Genomic DNA, 16908 nt, shown 5'->3' with positions numbered 1-16908 from the left:
GCTTGCAGATTGTGTTGTCACAACTACAGAATGAGGAGAGTGAGGCATGAGTTCACCATTTACAGTTTATCTACAGCTGATGATTTGTGTGTTCGCAGGTCCTTTTCGTCCATGTGACTCTCTGCTGGGCAGCTGGCTTGTCCGTGTGGGCTTGTGGTCCATCTCCTTGGTGTCTCTCCTGGGGAACTCTCTTCTGCTCCTGTCCCTCTTCAGCTCACCTGGCTACTTGTCACCCCTCCGCTTCACTGTGGCCTGCATGGGTGCTTCCAACCTGCTGACAGGCGTGTGTACATGCACCCTGGCCCTTGTAGACGCTCTAACGCTGGGAGAGTTTGGTCACCACGGTGCCCGCTGGGAGGGGGGTCCTGGTTGTCAGGCGACGGGATGGGTCTGGGTGTTTGCGTCTGAGGCTAGCGTGCTGCTGCTAACTCTAGCAGCTGTGCAGTGTGGTGTAAGCGTGACCTGTGCTCGTGCCTATGGGAAGTCCCCATCCCTTGGGAGTGTTCGTACATGTGCACTTTTCTGCCTCAGTCTTTCGCTCACCCTCGCTTCTCTCCCACTGATAGGAGTTGGGGAATACGGGTCCTCACCTTTTTGCCTTCCCTCACCTCTGCCGCCCCCATCCTCTCGGCTGCCATCCTCCTTGGGCTTTCCCTTAGCACTCATTATGATGAACACCCTGTGCTTGCTTATAGTCACAGGTTCATACATCCGCCTTTACTGGGAGCTACTGAGGGGAGAGTGTGAGGGTCTGTGGGACTGTGCTATGATCAAACATGTTGCCTGGCTAATATTCACCAATGGCCTTCTCTATGTTCCAGTAGCTTTCCTGTCCCTTTGCTCCCTCCTGGGTCTCCTCTCTCTGGGGGAGGAGGTGCTAAAATCAGTTCTCCTGCTTCTCCAGCCTCTGCCTGCCTGCCTCAACCCCCTCCTCTTCCTCCTTTTCACACGAGACCACTCCCAGTTTTTCTTCTGGCCTCACCCCAAAGCACGTCCACAGCTACGCAGGGACCGCACCCTGGACTCGCTGGTCTCTGTGGAGACAGAGAAGAGCTCCTGCTCTGATTCGTCAACACAGGTGTCACTCGCTGATGCCGATGCCCTGTACAGCGGAGTGCCCCCTCTCCAACCCCGACTGGATCCAGTCAGGTTTTCCCACTGCTCTTCTACATCCTCCGTTCCTCTCATCCCATGCCAGATACCCACTCCCACTGCCAGAGATAGAGACAGGGTGACAGAACGAGGGAGCCTGAACGATGATGAATGTCTGAAGAGCTTGGATCAAGATGTGATTCATAACACTTGCTCTCTGTATCACCCTACCATGACTCCCTCTCTGACCTCTCATCCATGAGCCTCCAAGCTAGCTGTCTGAATAGCTGGGTCACTATGGACACTAGAGGACCATCATCGTACAGCAGCAGCAAAACCAGCTCTGGGTTATCAATCCTCAAGCACCTCTAACTGAGTCCACACAGAGACTGTAGAGTACTCTAGAGAAGTCTGAGAGAACACAACAAAGTGCCTCTGAGTGCAACTAAAGGTTCCCTTCACAGGAAAGACTATTAAAGGAAACAACATGATACAACATCAGACACTACCCAGTGGACTGCATCAGTCATGGACTCACATGACAAAAAAAACAAAGCTCAAATAAACTGTTCACTACATGGAAAAGTTAAGCATCAGACAAATCAATGTTTTAGCCAGGGGGGATTTAGGTAAAACCAGTAGAATTTTAAGTGTAAATGTTCATACTGAAATGTGATAAGACATGCAACTTAGAGGTTACAGATTGTTTGGTTATATTTTAAGTGGAGTTATCTTTTTTCTTCAAAATTTAAAATCTATCCTATTGCTAAGGTCTGTTTCAAAGAAAGGGAGTCATCATCAGACACACCAGAACATTCTACCAGAGTAAGCTAACATTTTTTTATTCACAGAAATGTTATTATCTGACATATTTCTTTGCAACTGTGTAATAGCCGTGATAAATATTCTTTACGTGGCAGTAAAATGCAAAAGGAAACAGATCGCACATTCAGTTTCATACGGTTTACATGAGTTTGTCTCTAATATGCAACTCTGCCCCACAGGAGGGACGCAGATACACAGACTGAATGGGATGTAACTATCTTTCTACAGACATTAGAGTAGGCTAGCAATATGTACATACAATGTAACTACCTCTGAACTAGCATGGTATTGACTCACTACAGCCTTATGATGTTTGTCTCCCTTTTTATATGATAAACAGCAAATATATAATTTTATATATTAAGAAATAAATCCTTAGTTTGTAAAAAAAACTTCCTATTTAGGATGTACATACTTTGTATACAACTGGTAAGCATATGTCTGAATAAAATTATCTTCATTCTGTATCAACCACTCTGTTTATGCTACTATAGTGAAACACTTCCACACCACACAAGTCAGGGCATTGTTTTTTATATCACAACATAAAAAATATACATTCCCTATAAATATGTAGATAAATCTGAATCTAGAAGTGGAATACATTCATAGTAAATGGAAGTAGGTGTTAGCACTAAATGGAAACTTAAAATCATGCTTTTTACTTGTAGGCAGGTGTACACGGCAAGGTGGCTCTGGAGAAGAGAGAAATGTGGATCTAACGAGAGACAGAAACTACATGCAGGTTCTCTTTGCTGGCTCCTCTGCATCCTGCTGTGCAGCAAAGGCCTCTCTTTTGCGGGACGAATCTTTCTGATCTTGAGAATTCTCTTTGCTGCCCTGCATGACACCCTGAACAAAAACAGATAGAAAATATCTTAGACAATGGCAGCATTGAGAAGTGTGAAATGTGGAGGTCACATCTGAGTGTAAATCAAACAGTCTGCATCACTGAATTCGTAAACTATATTCTATTGAGGGAGCACAGCACCACCTTGTGGGCAAAATATACTACTACACATAACAAATACAATGACAGACAGTGCTGTGGAGCAAATGACATTAATCATGTCAGAGTAACAATAATGCAGTCTGCACAAGACAGTTAGTATAAAATGACATTACAAAGGTTAAAGAGGAAAACTGCTTCAATCGTAGATCAGAGTGACTTACCATATTCTTCTGCACAGCATGTTCTTGTGTCCACTTCCTGGCTTTCTCCATGAACAGCTGTTTGTTGTACTTGAACTCTGACGACTGCAGTCAAAAAATGTAAGCGTCTCTTTGTAAGTGCATATGGTGGACGTACACGAATGATGACAATACAATAATCTAAATGCTCTCGAGTGTAATTTTTCAGAGGCTGTGCTTTGGTCACAAGAAGTAAAGGTGTTGCAGACTGATATCTTAACAGGTTATCCTAGCGTACAGCAAAATCTCTGTCTCATGCATACCAGAAAGACTATTCACTTATTTTCCAGGTTAAAATTTTGGGCATAATGTTATTTAGTTCTCTGCCATGCCAGTGTCCAGTAAAGGTTTTTGCAAAATCTCTATTGTCACTTATTTATATTTAAATTGGAATATTAAAAAAAAAAGAGATAAAACCGCCACAGTGTGATTAGGTATCAAAACTATTCTGCTCGGACCCATAGCATGGTATTTATGAATGCAAGGTTATGTTTGACTCACGATATCAGCCATGAGTGGGTCATCTGGATTGGGCTCAGCCATGAGCAGCTGAATGGAGGTGAGGACTGTGGAGATGTTCAGGGATGGCTTCCAGGCACCCTGAATAAAATGGACAAAACAGCAGAAAATAACTAGCTTGAATATCGACTTATTTATGCAACAGACAAACAAAAACAGACGATGGAGAAAAAACAGAAACACTTTCATATTTTGTTTGCAATCGGTTCAAACCTTTGGTGGGAGTTTGAGAGCATCATGGCAGATACGTCCTGAATTGTCAATGTTTGGATGGTAGATGGGGGTCAAGAATCGGATTTTGGGAGGCTCAAAAGGATACCTGTGAGAGGAAATCTGCAGGTCGGTCTTACTAGACTACAGCAAGTGATTTGTAGCATAGAAATGGAAGGGATAACACATCCATCAATATCAAATCTTTGAGAAAATATACCTCTCGGGGACCTTGATTTCTAAGGAGAACAGTCCACCTTCATAAGGAGTCTCTGATCCGCCAACTATCTCTGTGGACCAGAGGAAGGAAAGACATGATCAGATACTTAGCTTGACATATATGTGTGGTATATTGCTGCGAACAAATGCATACTTGGTCATTTTAGTTTCAAAGCCTTGACGCTGAGAAGCCTTACGTGCCCGGAGGTCGTCCATCCGCTCTTCGGTCTGCCAGCATGTAATCCCTGGAGGTGGCTCGGTGCTCAGCATCTGAAGTTCACGCTTCAAACGGGAAGCCCTCTGCATGCTGCTGAGCGGGGAATGAATATGTACTCATGAAGTCGTTTTGACCAGACGGAAAACATTCACTCACTGTTTATTTACGTTAGCTCTCCGTTGTTGCTTGTGACAATTTAATTTAACACCTAACGCTGCCAACTTTGACGTTAGCTTTCTTGTTAAAGGCTTCAAGCTAACGTTTTAGCCTGCAAAATTATGTGGCTATGGAAACACGTTTGTGTTTGTGAGTCCGATAACCACACCATGGCAAAATAAGTTGTTGTTTACTTCATATTAAAACACAATCGCTTACTTTTCGTCGGATTTAAGAACTGTCGTCTACTTCACAGCAGCAACTTAACTTTCCCTTTTTTTATCTTCACTTCGTAAACTATTTTGGATTTCCCTCTCCCTACGTCATTAACATCCGCGGACAATTTCTTCTTCTGCTGTTTTAATGGCAAATTGCAACCAATCGGAACACGACCGCCACCTACCGTTGAACTGTTAGTGTTGTCTTTATTTACTGTAGTTTCAATATGAAACGGCATCTCCTGACCTGTTGGAGATGTCTGGAAAAAATGAAATACATGTTTTTGAGTCACTTTGAGTTTCAGCTTCTTTGTTAATGACACTTTTAGACTTGAATATTTTCTCTACATCTGGTGAGATATGAAGGCAAATTCAGTTTTGTATGTGTCAAAACAAAGCATCTCAAGAGATTTTATCAATCCATCTATCTACTTATCTATCATCACAGGGATAGTTAGGAGCAGAATGCTGACACTGATAAAGGATTATTATCATGTACATATTATCATATAGCTCAAACAAATTTCAGTGTTCTTAATCCTATTGTTTTTATCCCATATTTTACTTCCACTACAATCATCCTTTCATACAGCTCATATGGTGTTTCATCTTTTTTCAGTTTCCATATATACTGTATACGTACAAGCAATCTTCAGTATTTGTATGACAGATGTATTTTTATGTACAGTTTAATAATTTCTTGTAATTTGTGACCCAAAGTGCATTGCACTGGTATTTGCACAATATATTTCTCAACTTTTTTAAAAAACAAAGGGATAATTAACTGTCATTTAATGTTTTTCTTTGTATTTGCTTCATTTCCATGTTTGATTGGTTGACATTTAAGCATTCAGTTCAATTTTTTATTTTGAGGCTGTGGCATAGATAGCCTGAAAAGTAAGGAGTTTTTGCTGTCGGTCTTCCATCCTGACGTCACTGAAGCCAGAGTCTCTCAGAGCTGCCATGTAGGCCTCCGGCCGCCAGTTCTCCCCTGGCATCACTTGTTTTTTTGCAAAAGCAGCCACAGCGCTAACCTTCATTGTGGTCACCATCAGGCCTCCTGGGACATTTGTGCAGAAAAGCAGAAAGTCAAAACTAGCAGTAAGGTAGAAAATCACCAGATCATCTGATACAGGTTTATTTTGGATGATAAAAGTGCCTTGAAGGTAAAGACTGTCTTAGTATAACAATGTCGCATCCTACCTGGTTTCATTACCCGGTGTATCTCTGTGGCTCCCTTCCTCAGGTCAGGCCAGAAATAATAGCAGTTACAATGAAACACTTTATCCACAGTGCTGTCTGCCAGGGGCATTGCTGCCACATCACAGTGGTGGAGGGTCACTTTCCCACTGGCCACAAGTTCCTTCATTATGTCACTTGCCATCTGTCAGAGAAGACAAAGAGAAAGGTTCCCACTTTGTCTGTCTGTGAATGGTTTCTTCAACTTTGCCCTTTTAAGACACACTGTATCAAAACTTCAAAGGCATGCATGTGATGAACAAACTCAAATATTGAATTCCACTCTGTCAGTTGTTCACACTTCACCTTATGCATGTACTCTGAGAAATCCACACCTATAAGGTGGCCTGTGGGCTCTGTGAGCAGTTTGGCTGCAGACTGCAGACCCAGTCCTGGACCATGACCCAGCTCTAGCACTGTATCCCCAGGTTGGATTCCACTCAGCTGCACAGCGTTTTCCTCAAGGACCCGGTTGTGCGCTATGAGAAACCTACTGACCAGCCATCCCATCAGTGATCGTGTTGGGTAGCCAAGCTCTTTGCCCAACTTTTCAGCCCACATCACTGAAAAAAATATGATGGATGAGTATGTTGTGATGTGTTGTAAGAAGAATCCTTTTAATTTTTTTTAACTGTGTGAATGATTTTGTGACTAATTTGCTTGATTGTTTTATCTCAGGCTTATGTTTGCACGTGTTCTTACCGACGCTTTTGTATTGTAATGTCTGGTTGATGCAGCAAATCCTTTCATCCAAGACAAATTTCTCCTATGAGAGAGAGTAAAGTAACCATACGAACTGAACTGCAGAAATATACAGACCTTCTAATCTCCTTTATTTTCCCCAATCCAAAATCAAGTCAAAACTTCCAGATTTTCAGTAAGATTTTCAAAGAATCAGCAGACAGGACAGGTATATAGATCATTCAACATCAGGGGTTCAGGTGAAAAACTGGGCCGGTTGAACTTCTGTTTTCAGTGGCTTTAGGGTCATTCTGAGTTGGAAGGTGTATACTTCAACTCCTCACTGTGAGTTAATGTTTACTCTGCCACAGGGCCAATAAAAACTCATATAAAAAGGGCTTTCAGAGGGACTATTTGTAGAGTTAGACTGTTGAAGCGTGTACAGTATTATCATCATCATTATTATTGTTGTTGTTGATGTATATTAAACACTATAACCTGCACTTGGTTTACTGTACCTCTATGTATTATAATCCGCAGCATGAAGCAGCCTACCTGGCCAAGGCCTCTCTCCAATCAGAGGTCTTCTTCAGGGTAAACAAAGTTCTCTCTGATGTTTATTCTGTCAACAAGCAGTGCGCCTCTCATGCTCATGTAAGAACTTCAGCTGTGCTATTCATTATCACGTCGTCACTGTGTGATATATTTAAAGCCATATAGACGACGATAAAGTAAACTGATTAGATACAACCAATGTGACTGCATCCAGCATACACTGTGGTCGGGGGGGGGCGTCGCATTTCCGTGAACGAGGCTTAAAATAAACTGTACTATTGAATGAGTGTTCTGTGGAGAAGCACGTTACCTTTTTAGACGGTCAGCAGAGTGATCCCATGAGCAATGTGTAGCTATAAATTAAACCTTTGGTCTGTTTGGTGTTTGACAAAAGTAGAGCAGGAGGAAGAGGAGGAGGAGGAGGAGGAGGAGCTCCAACGACTGGTTTTGCTTTAAAGGCGCACGCGCTATACTGCCCCGTGGCCCGCTCTCCTATTCGCTCTCCCACTGTTTTTATTACTTTTTTTAATATAAACTTTCACTCACTTTGCCATGAAGTGAAGGGACACACACACACACACACACACACACACACACACACACACACACACACACACACACACACACACACACACACACATAATTCTGCATTGTGATATCTATTGCACACACAGTGTTTCCTCATAATGAATGAATATGGGCTGACAGATTATTTAAGCAGCGCTGTTTTAAGCATGCAGCTGCGTCGCGCTCTGTGCAGACAAATGTTTTTGGAAATATCTTCTGCGGTCGCTTCCTCCAATCAGCCTATTCCGCACACACCCCCAGCGAGGATAGCGTTTCTTTCGTTTTCATTTCCCGGAAGGATCGAATGTGAAAATAGTGTAGTTTTATGTCTTCGAAAGTTATTATCTTTATCTCATTTAAAATGGAGTTTGGGGAGGTTTGACGTGCAGTTCATCTCATTTATTGGACGAGCTGTATGTTTGCTTACAAGGAAATCAGACTGCTTTTTCGTACAGTCGAATAGATAACAGGCTCTTCCATGGAGAACATTCCCCCGTCACCTTTGATCAAGGTAAGTTAAGGTCTCAGGAGAAAACCGCGGATCAATGTGTTGTCTTTAAGATAACAAACAGGGAGCCCAAATGCATTTTTTTTTGTCCTTTGGACATTGACAGCTTTCATTCCTAGGGCCAAATCGCCTTTAAATAAGATGTATTTCTATGCATTGCTGTTTCTGTACTGTCACTAACTGGTGTGCATGTGTACTAAATGGGCTTGGGTGTGGATGCTTTGCAGCAAGAAAACACAGCAAACAGTCCTGCATCCATGATGCATGGGAGCCAAGTCAACATACCTGTCAGCGTGCAGCACTCCCCACCTAACCAGCTGCCTTTAGTCAGTCTTCCCACTCAGGAGGACCTGTGGCATCTACCTGGACGTCTGCGTGAGTCACTCTGCTTCACTTATGCCATTTACCTGAAAGATACCACTGCATAAATACTACTAGTGAAAATAATAATATAAGCAAAATAGGCACAGCAACATCTACTAAAGCACAAACACCACGTAACAGTGTGTTTTTTAATAATATGCATCTGTTTTCCAGGAATAAACCCTTCTTTGTGGGATAAGGAGGATGTTACCCACTGGCTCCACTGGGCTCAGAAGGAGTACTCGCTCCGCCGGCCTGAAAAGGGGCGCTTTGAGATGAACGGTCGAGCCCTGTGCCTGCTCACCAAGGAAGACTTCAGACGCCGCTGTCCGAGCTCAGGTAGAAATGAGTATGTATGCGGAAAGAGAGTACGCTGACTAGTTTTGCACCTGAGTTATTATATGCACCCCTCGTTTTCTACAGGTGATGTTCTGTACGAGATTCTACAGTGTGTGAAACAGCAAAGGAGGAGTGTTGTCTGTGGCCCCCTAAATATGTCTCCCTCCCTTGCAACTGGGATCATCCAGAGCCCGGTCAGCTGCCAGGTGCCCCCTCCGAGTGTCCGAGAGACCCAGCCTCCCACAGTGAATGACCAACACGGTCAGTAATGTCAAGGAGCACAAGCAGAATCTGCCAAAATCAGGTTTATGTTGACAAATGGAGGGAATTTGATTCCAGTTAACTAACAAAGAAAAAAAAAAAATACTAAAAATAATACAGCTAAACAAACAGAATCAACTTTCAATATACTGTACAGACAAAAAAGATCAGGACAACAAACTAGCTACATTAAGGTCAGATTGTTATGTACAGTATGAACAGGAGTGGGTGCATGGCAATACATAATACACACACACACACACACACACACACACACACACACACACACTGAGACACACAGACTGTGCATATAGAGTGCACACACGAAGTTGATTGTTTGAGTATGCTGCATATCAAATGAAACTTGTTTATCCTGGTTAGATTGTGGGAACAAATACTTCCTGATCATCCACATGAAATGTGCCTCGTTCTTTCCATTATAGGGAGTAGGATGTGTGCCAGCAGGTGTGCTGTGGTTACCTGGAAACCAATTATCTTACAACTCCAAAGTCCAAATCGCTGACTTTGTTCTGCATGCTGTATGCAAGGAGTGAAATGGCCTCTTCGTGTTGAATGTTACATTCGCCGTTAAAATGTTCAAGCTGCTTTAAAATCACTTTTGCTTTCAGTTTAGCCTTTTTTCACAGTTCCTCATATTTCTCTCAAACAGCTGTGTCGGCAGCTGCTGTGCCTGCTGTGACCAGCCAGCCAGAGCCGATGTCACCTCTTAAAGATCATCCCATGATCTTTTACACGTACCCTGCTCCACTCACACATACTAGTGGGTATAACAAACGACAGCATTAAAAGTACAATGCCCTCCAGTTCCAATTATCCACTGTGATGCCTGATTTTCTGTTCCCCTAGCTCTTGGTTGCTCTCTGTATCTTTCCTTCTCTCTTTTAGATGGTTCAGCGGCAGTCCCCACATTGCCCCACAGCCAAGTTCAGTATCCTCCCCATACAGAGAGCGTCACCCAGGAGCCCCTCAACCTGTCCAGCAAAGAGAAGCCAAGGAGCCCACTGCACAAAGCCAATGGCCGCATCCCAGGTAGTGTTCAGTTCATTAATTGACAGTTGTGCTACAGTATTCACCTGTAAAAAATATACAAAAACAAACAGATTTTGTTCTAGAAGGTGCATAGATACAAGTGGACACCCACCTAAACCTGCAACAACCAATTTTGACCACTAGGGAGTAGAAAAACCTCATATCTAGACATCCATAAGCTTTGGTAAGATTCACTCTCCATGTTGCTGTAGTTGCAGTCTGCTCAGGATCTAAACGTTGTTTTTCAGCCACATTTGTATTTCAGCTATTGCTTTGGTTTTGTCTGGGAGGCAGAGCAAAGAGCAGGACAGATGAGGAAACCCAAAAACACCTTAAAGGAGCTTTTAGTGACAGTGTTCCAGATATAAACATGCCTGGACGCGAGCAAGGATTTGAGATTGAGTTGCGTTTGAAAATGCTAAAAATGAGCCCTTTGCATTATACTTAATAAAGCTGTAAACACTCTTAATTGATGGTAGTAGCACAAGTTTTGGCAACATGTGTCCTCCTCCGGTTTTAATCATGGCCAGACTGCAGACTGCTGTGGGACTATGTGTATCAGCTGCTGTGTGATGACCGTTACCAAGAGTACATCCGATGGGAAGACCAAGAGAGCCTGGTGTTCAGGGTGGTCGACCCAAACGGACTGGCACGTCTCTGGGGAAACCACAAGGTGAGCACCCAGGTCTGTGTGGTTCATCTCACACTGAAAATGAACAGAGTGGTAAAGACAGTACCGCCATCCCTTGATGATGTGTGATCTCTTTCAACAGAACCGAGACAATATGACTTATGAGAAAATGTCCCGTGCTTTGCGGCACTACTACAAGCTGAACATCATCAAAAAGGAGCGAGGACAAAAACTCCTCTTCAGGTCTCCGTCTCGGTCTCAACCTCTTCCTGTCCTTCCCCCATGGCAACACACACGTTTATTGTTACTGCCTTTTCTCTGTCTCCCCTCAGGTTCCTGAAACTCCCTCAGGACACCAGGAAACCGCTGGTGGACCCTGCCCAGTCCCCAGACCACACGCCGCCTCAGGATGGGGACTTTCCAGACAGCAGTCCTTCACGCGAGTTCAGCGATGACCATTTTGAGGTTTCCCCTGATCGTGCTTCTCCACAGCCTCCTCCATAGAAGAAAAAAGATGCCCTTAAAACAATACAACAAAACAAATTGATACAGAAGACTGTAGTGTATTTATCTTGTGTTTTTTGAGCTTGCCCATGCACATACAGAACAAAAGGCACCGTTTTGTATGCATTGTTTGGAATTCTTGCACTGTGAGACTGCTTTTCATTTTGCTGTGAATTGATATTTATATCACTGTGATCAGAGCAAACACTAACATTAAGGGATGAGGAAAAGTAAAAGAAATCAAATCAATATTCAAACAGCCAAACAATCAGCAGACCTAAAAATTCTCAGTGTTGTTCAGCATGATTACAAAGCAAGAAATGCACTTATTTTCAAAAATGATGGGCTGTATAGGTCTCGCAGGTAAGTGGTGGTTATGACTGTGAGACTGTTTGTTTTGTGGTTGTTCGTGGTCACACAAGGTTTATGCTGCATGTTAAATGCCAGTTTGTACAAGTCATACATGTTTTGTTTTTTTTCATTTTACAAATAGTTTGCTTTATCAACATCAAGTTGAGGTATTTGTGATATAAGTTTAAAATTTGGTATATGTTGATCATAAATGTTTTTCCTGCTTTGTAAAATAAATATTTTGTATTGAACGTCCCGAATTTGTTTATTTGAACGCTCAAACATCATCTTAGAAGACGTATCACTGCATTGTTATTTCATCATAGATGATACTGATAATGATAATCTACTAATGACACACGCAGAGTTCTCAGAACTACAGTACTCACAACACTCATAAAAGCAAGCTCATAAAATACAGGCAGCGTGTGAGGCAACACAAACACATTCGTAGTACTCCGTCTAAACTGCAGTTTGAATGGAGCATCTCTACCTGCAGAAGGGGCTGTGGTGGCATCACCACTGCATCACCTGCTCATGTTTACTAGACTACCAAAATGGGCACATTTAATTGACTTTATATTTCTGGGAACGATTGGTCAAGAAAGGGGAGCATTCACCTCTGGCTTTTAAGCAGGTAGCTCCTTCTACAGACAACCCAAAGCTACATTTTCTACTTAAGATTATTAACATTTCTCAGCCCGGCTAAAGCCAGTTGGACGCTTTCACTGCATGTTTGAATTGTAAAATGAAAGCCATGAAAGTTATTAAACATTATTTACATTTATTTGTTTTTTCTTTCAAAACTACAGCTCCTTAATAATATACGTACTATATGAAACCAGTGACTGCTTTCATGGAAAAAACAAGAAATGAGAATCAGATGAAGTTGCTAATGTTTCCTTGAACAGGTCACACGAGAAACGTAATTCGAAAGAATCAGAAGTACAGCCAAAGATTTTCCTAAATCAAGATTAAAGACACGCTTAATAACTTGATAATTCACTTGTCTCACTATGAAATCCCAATAAACCCCTTTCTTGTAATCTGAAGAGGCTTGTTCAAATTTGTTTTTGTTGATTCGTACTTTGTACATTCATTTGTTCAGCACTGCTTGAGATCTGGAGTTTTTTGTTTCTTTAGTCACATCACATGGAAACCAGCCCAAGACAAGCGACCCAAATCATGTCTAAAAACAAACAGAAAGTCACTGAGAGTGCTGTATGCTGTATCACATGGGCATAACCAACATACTATGTCTAATTGAGACTGGTTAAAAAACAGCGATTGTGAAAGAGTCATCCACTTTTCACTCAACAGCTCATCTCAGCCTGCTTTGACTCGACCTACTTTTAAACGAAAGAAGGTGTCTTTTTTCACTTTTATCATCTACGATTGAAGATACTGAAAGTCAAAGCCTTTAGAAAATGGCTCCGGGAGTCTCCAGCTGTCATTATCGTGAAGTTCCTCCTTCTATCTCCTTTTCTGGATCTGGATTCCTGGCCACCTACCAGTTAGGGGTTGCCCAGTGCTTCCTAACTTATGCACCCTGGATACTTCGCACGGCGCCTTGTGTCCTGGGTGCGTCTGCTGGCTCTCTGGTCGCAGCTGCCATAGTTTGTGAAATGAGCCTGAGTGAGTGACAATCGCTTTTCTTTCCTTCTAAATCCACTTCTGTTGAATTTAATGAGTGTTTTTGACTCAAAGCCCTCTCTTTTACAGCTACTATCCGGGATGAGATGCTACATTTTGCCAAACAGATGAAGGCTTTTACGCTTGGACCACTAAACCCCTCAATAAATGTTTTCCACTGGTTAGAGATAATTCTAAACAAATACCTTCCTTCCAATGCGCACCAACTGGCCAGTGGGCGTCTTGCTGTGGCTGTGACCCGCCTGGTTGACAGCAAGCAGATTATGATGTCTGATTTCCAGTCAAGAGAGGATGTATTACAGGTGAGTTGATACTGTAGATACACCCCTGAATCATCCTAAAAATAGTTTTTAAGCATAATTTAGTACAACTTACTATCGCCATGTTGTGTGGTGTCCTTAGACCTTGCTGTGTAGCTGCTTTGTGCCTGGGTACTGCGGCATACTGCCTCCATCCCTCAAAGGAGTGGTGAGTATTTGATGGCCTTTTCACAAACTCACTTTGACACCATTGTTTGGTCTTTGTGTTAATGTATGTGATCTTACCTCACAGCATTATGTGGATGGGGGTTTCAGCAGCATGCAGCCAGTACTGCCTGTACCCTGCAGTCACATCTTAACGGTGTCTCCGTTCTCTGGGGAGACAGACATCTGTCCTGCCGACACACCTGCCCTATTGGACATGGTAGTGAGTGGAACCACCTTGAAGGGCAACATGGCAAACAGTTTCAGGCTCATCAATGCTCTCTACCCAATGGCTTTAGAGGTCAGACCCCTGTTGTATTTCACTAGATGCTAAACTCTCCATGTGCAGACGTTGTCAATCTGTTATATACAGTATCGGGGTAGCTTCCTGGATAGGTACAAAGCTTACTTAAAAAGGAACGTTTTTAGAAATGTGGTGAAGGAAATCTAATTTGTGTATAATAGCAACTGAACGCTCTAAGAGGAGGAGCAGCCAGAAGAGTGTCGAATCCAATGTGGGGATTAGGCATCTGAGCACAGAGTCAGGAAGGCAGGGAGCAGACAGGCAAAACATCGATCCAGTGCTAAGGGTATATTCAGACAGGAGACAGAGGGAGAGAGGAAACACCAGACACATTAGGGAAAAGGAGGGAAACTGCAGATCCACACAGTAATAAGATCTTGATGGGCCGACCCCTCGCTTCACACCTGTTGATGAATCAGTTATTATTGAATTAAGGACACTTGTCCAACAATAACACTGTAAAAAAAGACTGTCTAAGGGATGATGTTGTGACATTCAATTCTATTTCTGTGTCGTTCTTCCTCTCTTCAGACTCTGGAACAAGCCTACCACAGCGGCTACAAAGATGCTATCCATTTCCTTCAGAGCAACAGTGGGTCAGCCTGTACCTGCAGGAAAACAGAAGCAGAAATTCAAGCGACTGTAATTTCTCTCTTTCGCACAGATTCAATCTGACCACATCATCTCCTTGTGTGCAGATCTTGTCCCGTATTTGATGATACACAAAGTGTCCCAAGGGCCTCTTAAGTATAACCAAACTAACACGGGGATGGACACAGAGGAAGAGGAAGAGATGAAGGTGGAGAAGGAGACCACGACGCTGACATCTTTTACAGACAACAGATGCATGGAGACAGGCTGTTCTGTTGAACTCGAGCTGACTGGAAATAGACCAACTCAAAAACCTCTTCTCAATTTTGACATGGTAAAGAATGGTATGGCTGGCGCGCACACACACACACACACACACACACACACACACACACACACACACACACACACACACACACACACACACACACACACACACACACTTTTCAGAGAATATTATACTGACTTACATTAATTTCCTGGAGACTTACACTATCACCTTAACCTGAACCTAACCTTCCTAACCTTAACCCTGTGTAAACATGTTTGTCTCCACAACATGAGTAATATATACCGTGATATAATACACACACACACACACACACACACACACACACACACACACACACACACACACACACGCCTGCTCTGATTTCTTGTTCAGATCTATAGAACATGTAAATTAACTAATCAGTCTGCAGTTTATCATGTTATGTATGTTGTGTATCTATGTACTGTATGTATGTACTTTATGTGTTTAAATGAAGATATGAACAGCTGTTACTGTCACTCAGTTTTGTAGGTTCAAAAATTGCGTTCTACATTTGTGTTTCAGTTGTGGTGGGCAACATGGTGGCTTATGCGGGCATGTTCGGACACCCTACGAGAATCTTGTTCCACCTGCTTCTACCTGTCATTCTGTTGTTTTACTCCATACAGCAAAGCAGGCAGAGGTAAGAAATGCACTTAACACACAGTACATAACACGGACAAAACCGTTGAGGTTGTGTGCTCAGAAGCTTGAACGCCTACTTCTGTTTGTAATAAAAGCATCCAAGGGGAAGGAACAATCTTTATATTTTCTCAGACGTAAAGGAACAGTCTGACATTTTGGGAAACCAGAAAAGAGGTAGATGTGGAGATTTATCCTGCTCCCATGCATGTGTAGTAAATACAGGGCTTCACTGGACTGGAAATGTACAGCTGTGAATCTTCTCATCTAACTCTCAGCAAGCAAATGAATAAGCTTTCCCAATATGTTGAGCTATTGAGACAGATCTTGCGTTTATGCATTAACGCTGACTAATCCAGTCAGCGTAAATGCATGGATGCATCATACTTTAATAGCATTTTTAGCAATACGCTACAGGACATTAAACTTGTAACTGATTAGTTACACCTGTTCATGTGAATGAAGGGCTCTTGTCCAGCGATTACACTGTTATGGTTATGTTTGGTTATGTCCTCATGCAAAGACAGCGACATCAACAAGTCAAGTAGAAATGCATTGTAACGTGGTGTGTGGTATTTCAGTGAGTCTTTTCTCTCTCCCAGACTGGAGTTGATGTTCAGGCAGGCGCCTGAGTTGATGTTCTGGGCTTGGCATGCCCTGAGACACTTTATATTGTTCTTTTTGAACATATGTGTCTGCACCCTCCGGAAGAACATAAAGAACCGGTAAGACTGCAATTTCTGTCTGATGTTTTCATAATTTCTCTTTACTTATTTTACTACCATTTTTTGGGATCTGTTGCATATTATTTTTGCATGCTTCTCTTTGTACTCGCTTCATGTCCTGACCTGACTGGATTCAACTCAGCCAGACTCATCTCTGTGTTTTAGGGTTGTGCCCATCATGGTGCTGTTTCAGTGGATGAAGATTCAACATGAGACTCCATGAGGCCACATAAGTTTCCCTCTTCTGCCGATGCAGAGGACGACAGGTGTGGGAGTCTACACAGACGATTCATCGCTCCATCACAGGAGACACCAATGTCACAGTATATGTAAAGAGAGTCACTGACTTTCTTTAATTAAGATAATCAAGTAGAAATGTAAACACTGTTTTATTGTTTTATTTAGAAAAGGCTTTATTTGATGTGAAATGATTAAAATGCTTCTATTGGTGCACACTTTTTACTGTATCAGAAGAGTGCAAGACCTAGTTGTAGTAATCATTGGTACTTTAGTGGTAGAGTAT

General features: G+C 42.5%; 5 protein-coding genes across 5 annotated transcripts in view; 3 read left to right on the top strand and 2 right to left on the bottom strand.

The window, feature by feature from the left end:
- The window catches only part of LOC139335125 (leucine-rich repeat-containing G-protein coupled receptor 6), a 35463-nt gene extending 33785 nt beyond the window's left edge, over positions 1-1678 (top strand). Inside the window, exon 18 of the mRNA XM_070968577.1 lies at positions 99-1678. Within this exon, the coding sequence (XP_070824678.1) occupies positions 99-1354 (1256 nt within the window). The 3' untranslated portion in view covers positions 1355-1678. The remainder of the gene's footprint in view (positions 1-98) is intronic.
- A 614-nt stretch (positions 1679-2292) lies between these two features.
- Positions 2293-5005, bottom strand: ube2t (ubiquitin-conjugating enzyme E2T (putative)). The gene is made up of 7 exons (XM_070968587.1): positions 4649-5005; positions 4254-4363; positions 4058-4127; positions 3841-3946; positions 3610-3708; positions 3091-3174; positions 2293-2769 (listed from the first exon to the last, which is right to left on the bottom strand). Exons 2-7 carry the CDS (start codon positions 4360-4362, stop codon positions 2653-2655), a joined length of 585 nt encoding a protein of 194 aa, XP_070824688.1. The 5' UTR covers position 4363; positions 4649-5005; the 3' UTR covers positions 2293-2652.
- A 457-nt stretch (positions 5006-5462) lies between these two features.
- LOC139335129 (uncharacterized methyltransferase YdaC) lies at positions 5463-7517 on the bottom strand. The gene is made up of 5 exons (XM_070968586.1): positions 7433-7517; positions 6589-6652; positions 6193-6449; positions 5851-6031; positions 5463-5707 (listed from the first exon to the last, which is right to left on the bottom strand). The coding sequence occupies exons 3-5, from the start codon at positions 6445-6447 to the stop codon at positions 5511-5513; spliced, it is 633 nt and encodes a 210-aa protein (XP_070824687.1). The 5' UTR covers positions 6448-6449; positions 6589-6652; positions 7433-7517; the 3' UTR covers positions 5463-5510.
- Positions 7518-7938: 421 nt separating this feature from the next.
- Positions 7939-11945, top strand: etv7 (ETS variant transcription factor 7). The gene is made up of 9 exons (XM_070969009.1): positions 7939-8200; positions 8425-8572; positions 8735-8899; positions 8984-9160; positions 9831-9941; positions 10067-10210; positions 10741-10883; positions 10984-11084; positions 11174-11945. The coding sequence occupies exons 1-9, from the start codon at positions 8168-8170 to the stop codon at positions 11343-11345; spliced, it is 1194 nt and encodes a 397-aa protein (XP_070825110.1). The 5' UTR covers positions 7939-8167; the 3' UTR covers positions 11346-11945.
- Positions 11946-13123: 1178 nt separating this feature from the next.
- pnpla1 (patatin-like phospholipase domain containing 1) lies at positions 13124-16608 on the top strand. Its single transcript, XM_070969004.1, has 9 exons — positions 13124-13331; positions 13419-13651; positions 13752-13817; positions 13902-14114; positions 14649-14709; positions 14816-15052; positions 15544-15661; positions 16263-16385; positions 16551-16608. The coding sequence occupies exons 1-9, from the start codon at positions 13124-13126 to the stop codon at positions 16606-16608; spliced, it is 1317 nt and encodes a 438-aa protein (XP_070825105.1).
- The last annotated feature ends 300 nt before the right edge of the window (positions 16609-16908 follow it).

Source organism: Chaetodon trifascialis, chromosome 8 (assembly GCF_039877785.1).
Source record: "Chaetodon trifascialis isolate fChaTrf1 chromosome 8, fChaTrf1.hap1, whole genome shotgun sequence".
NCBI lineage: Eukaryota > Metazoa > Chordata > Actinopteri > Chaetodontiformes > Chaetodontidae > Chaetodon > Chaetodon trifascialis.
Note: the sequence above shows the minus strand (reverse complement) of the source record. Positions and strands in the feature narration are given on the sequence as shown.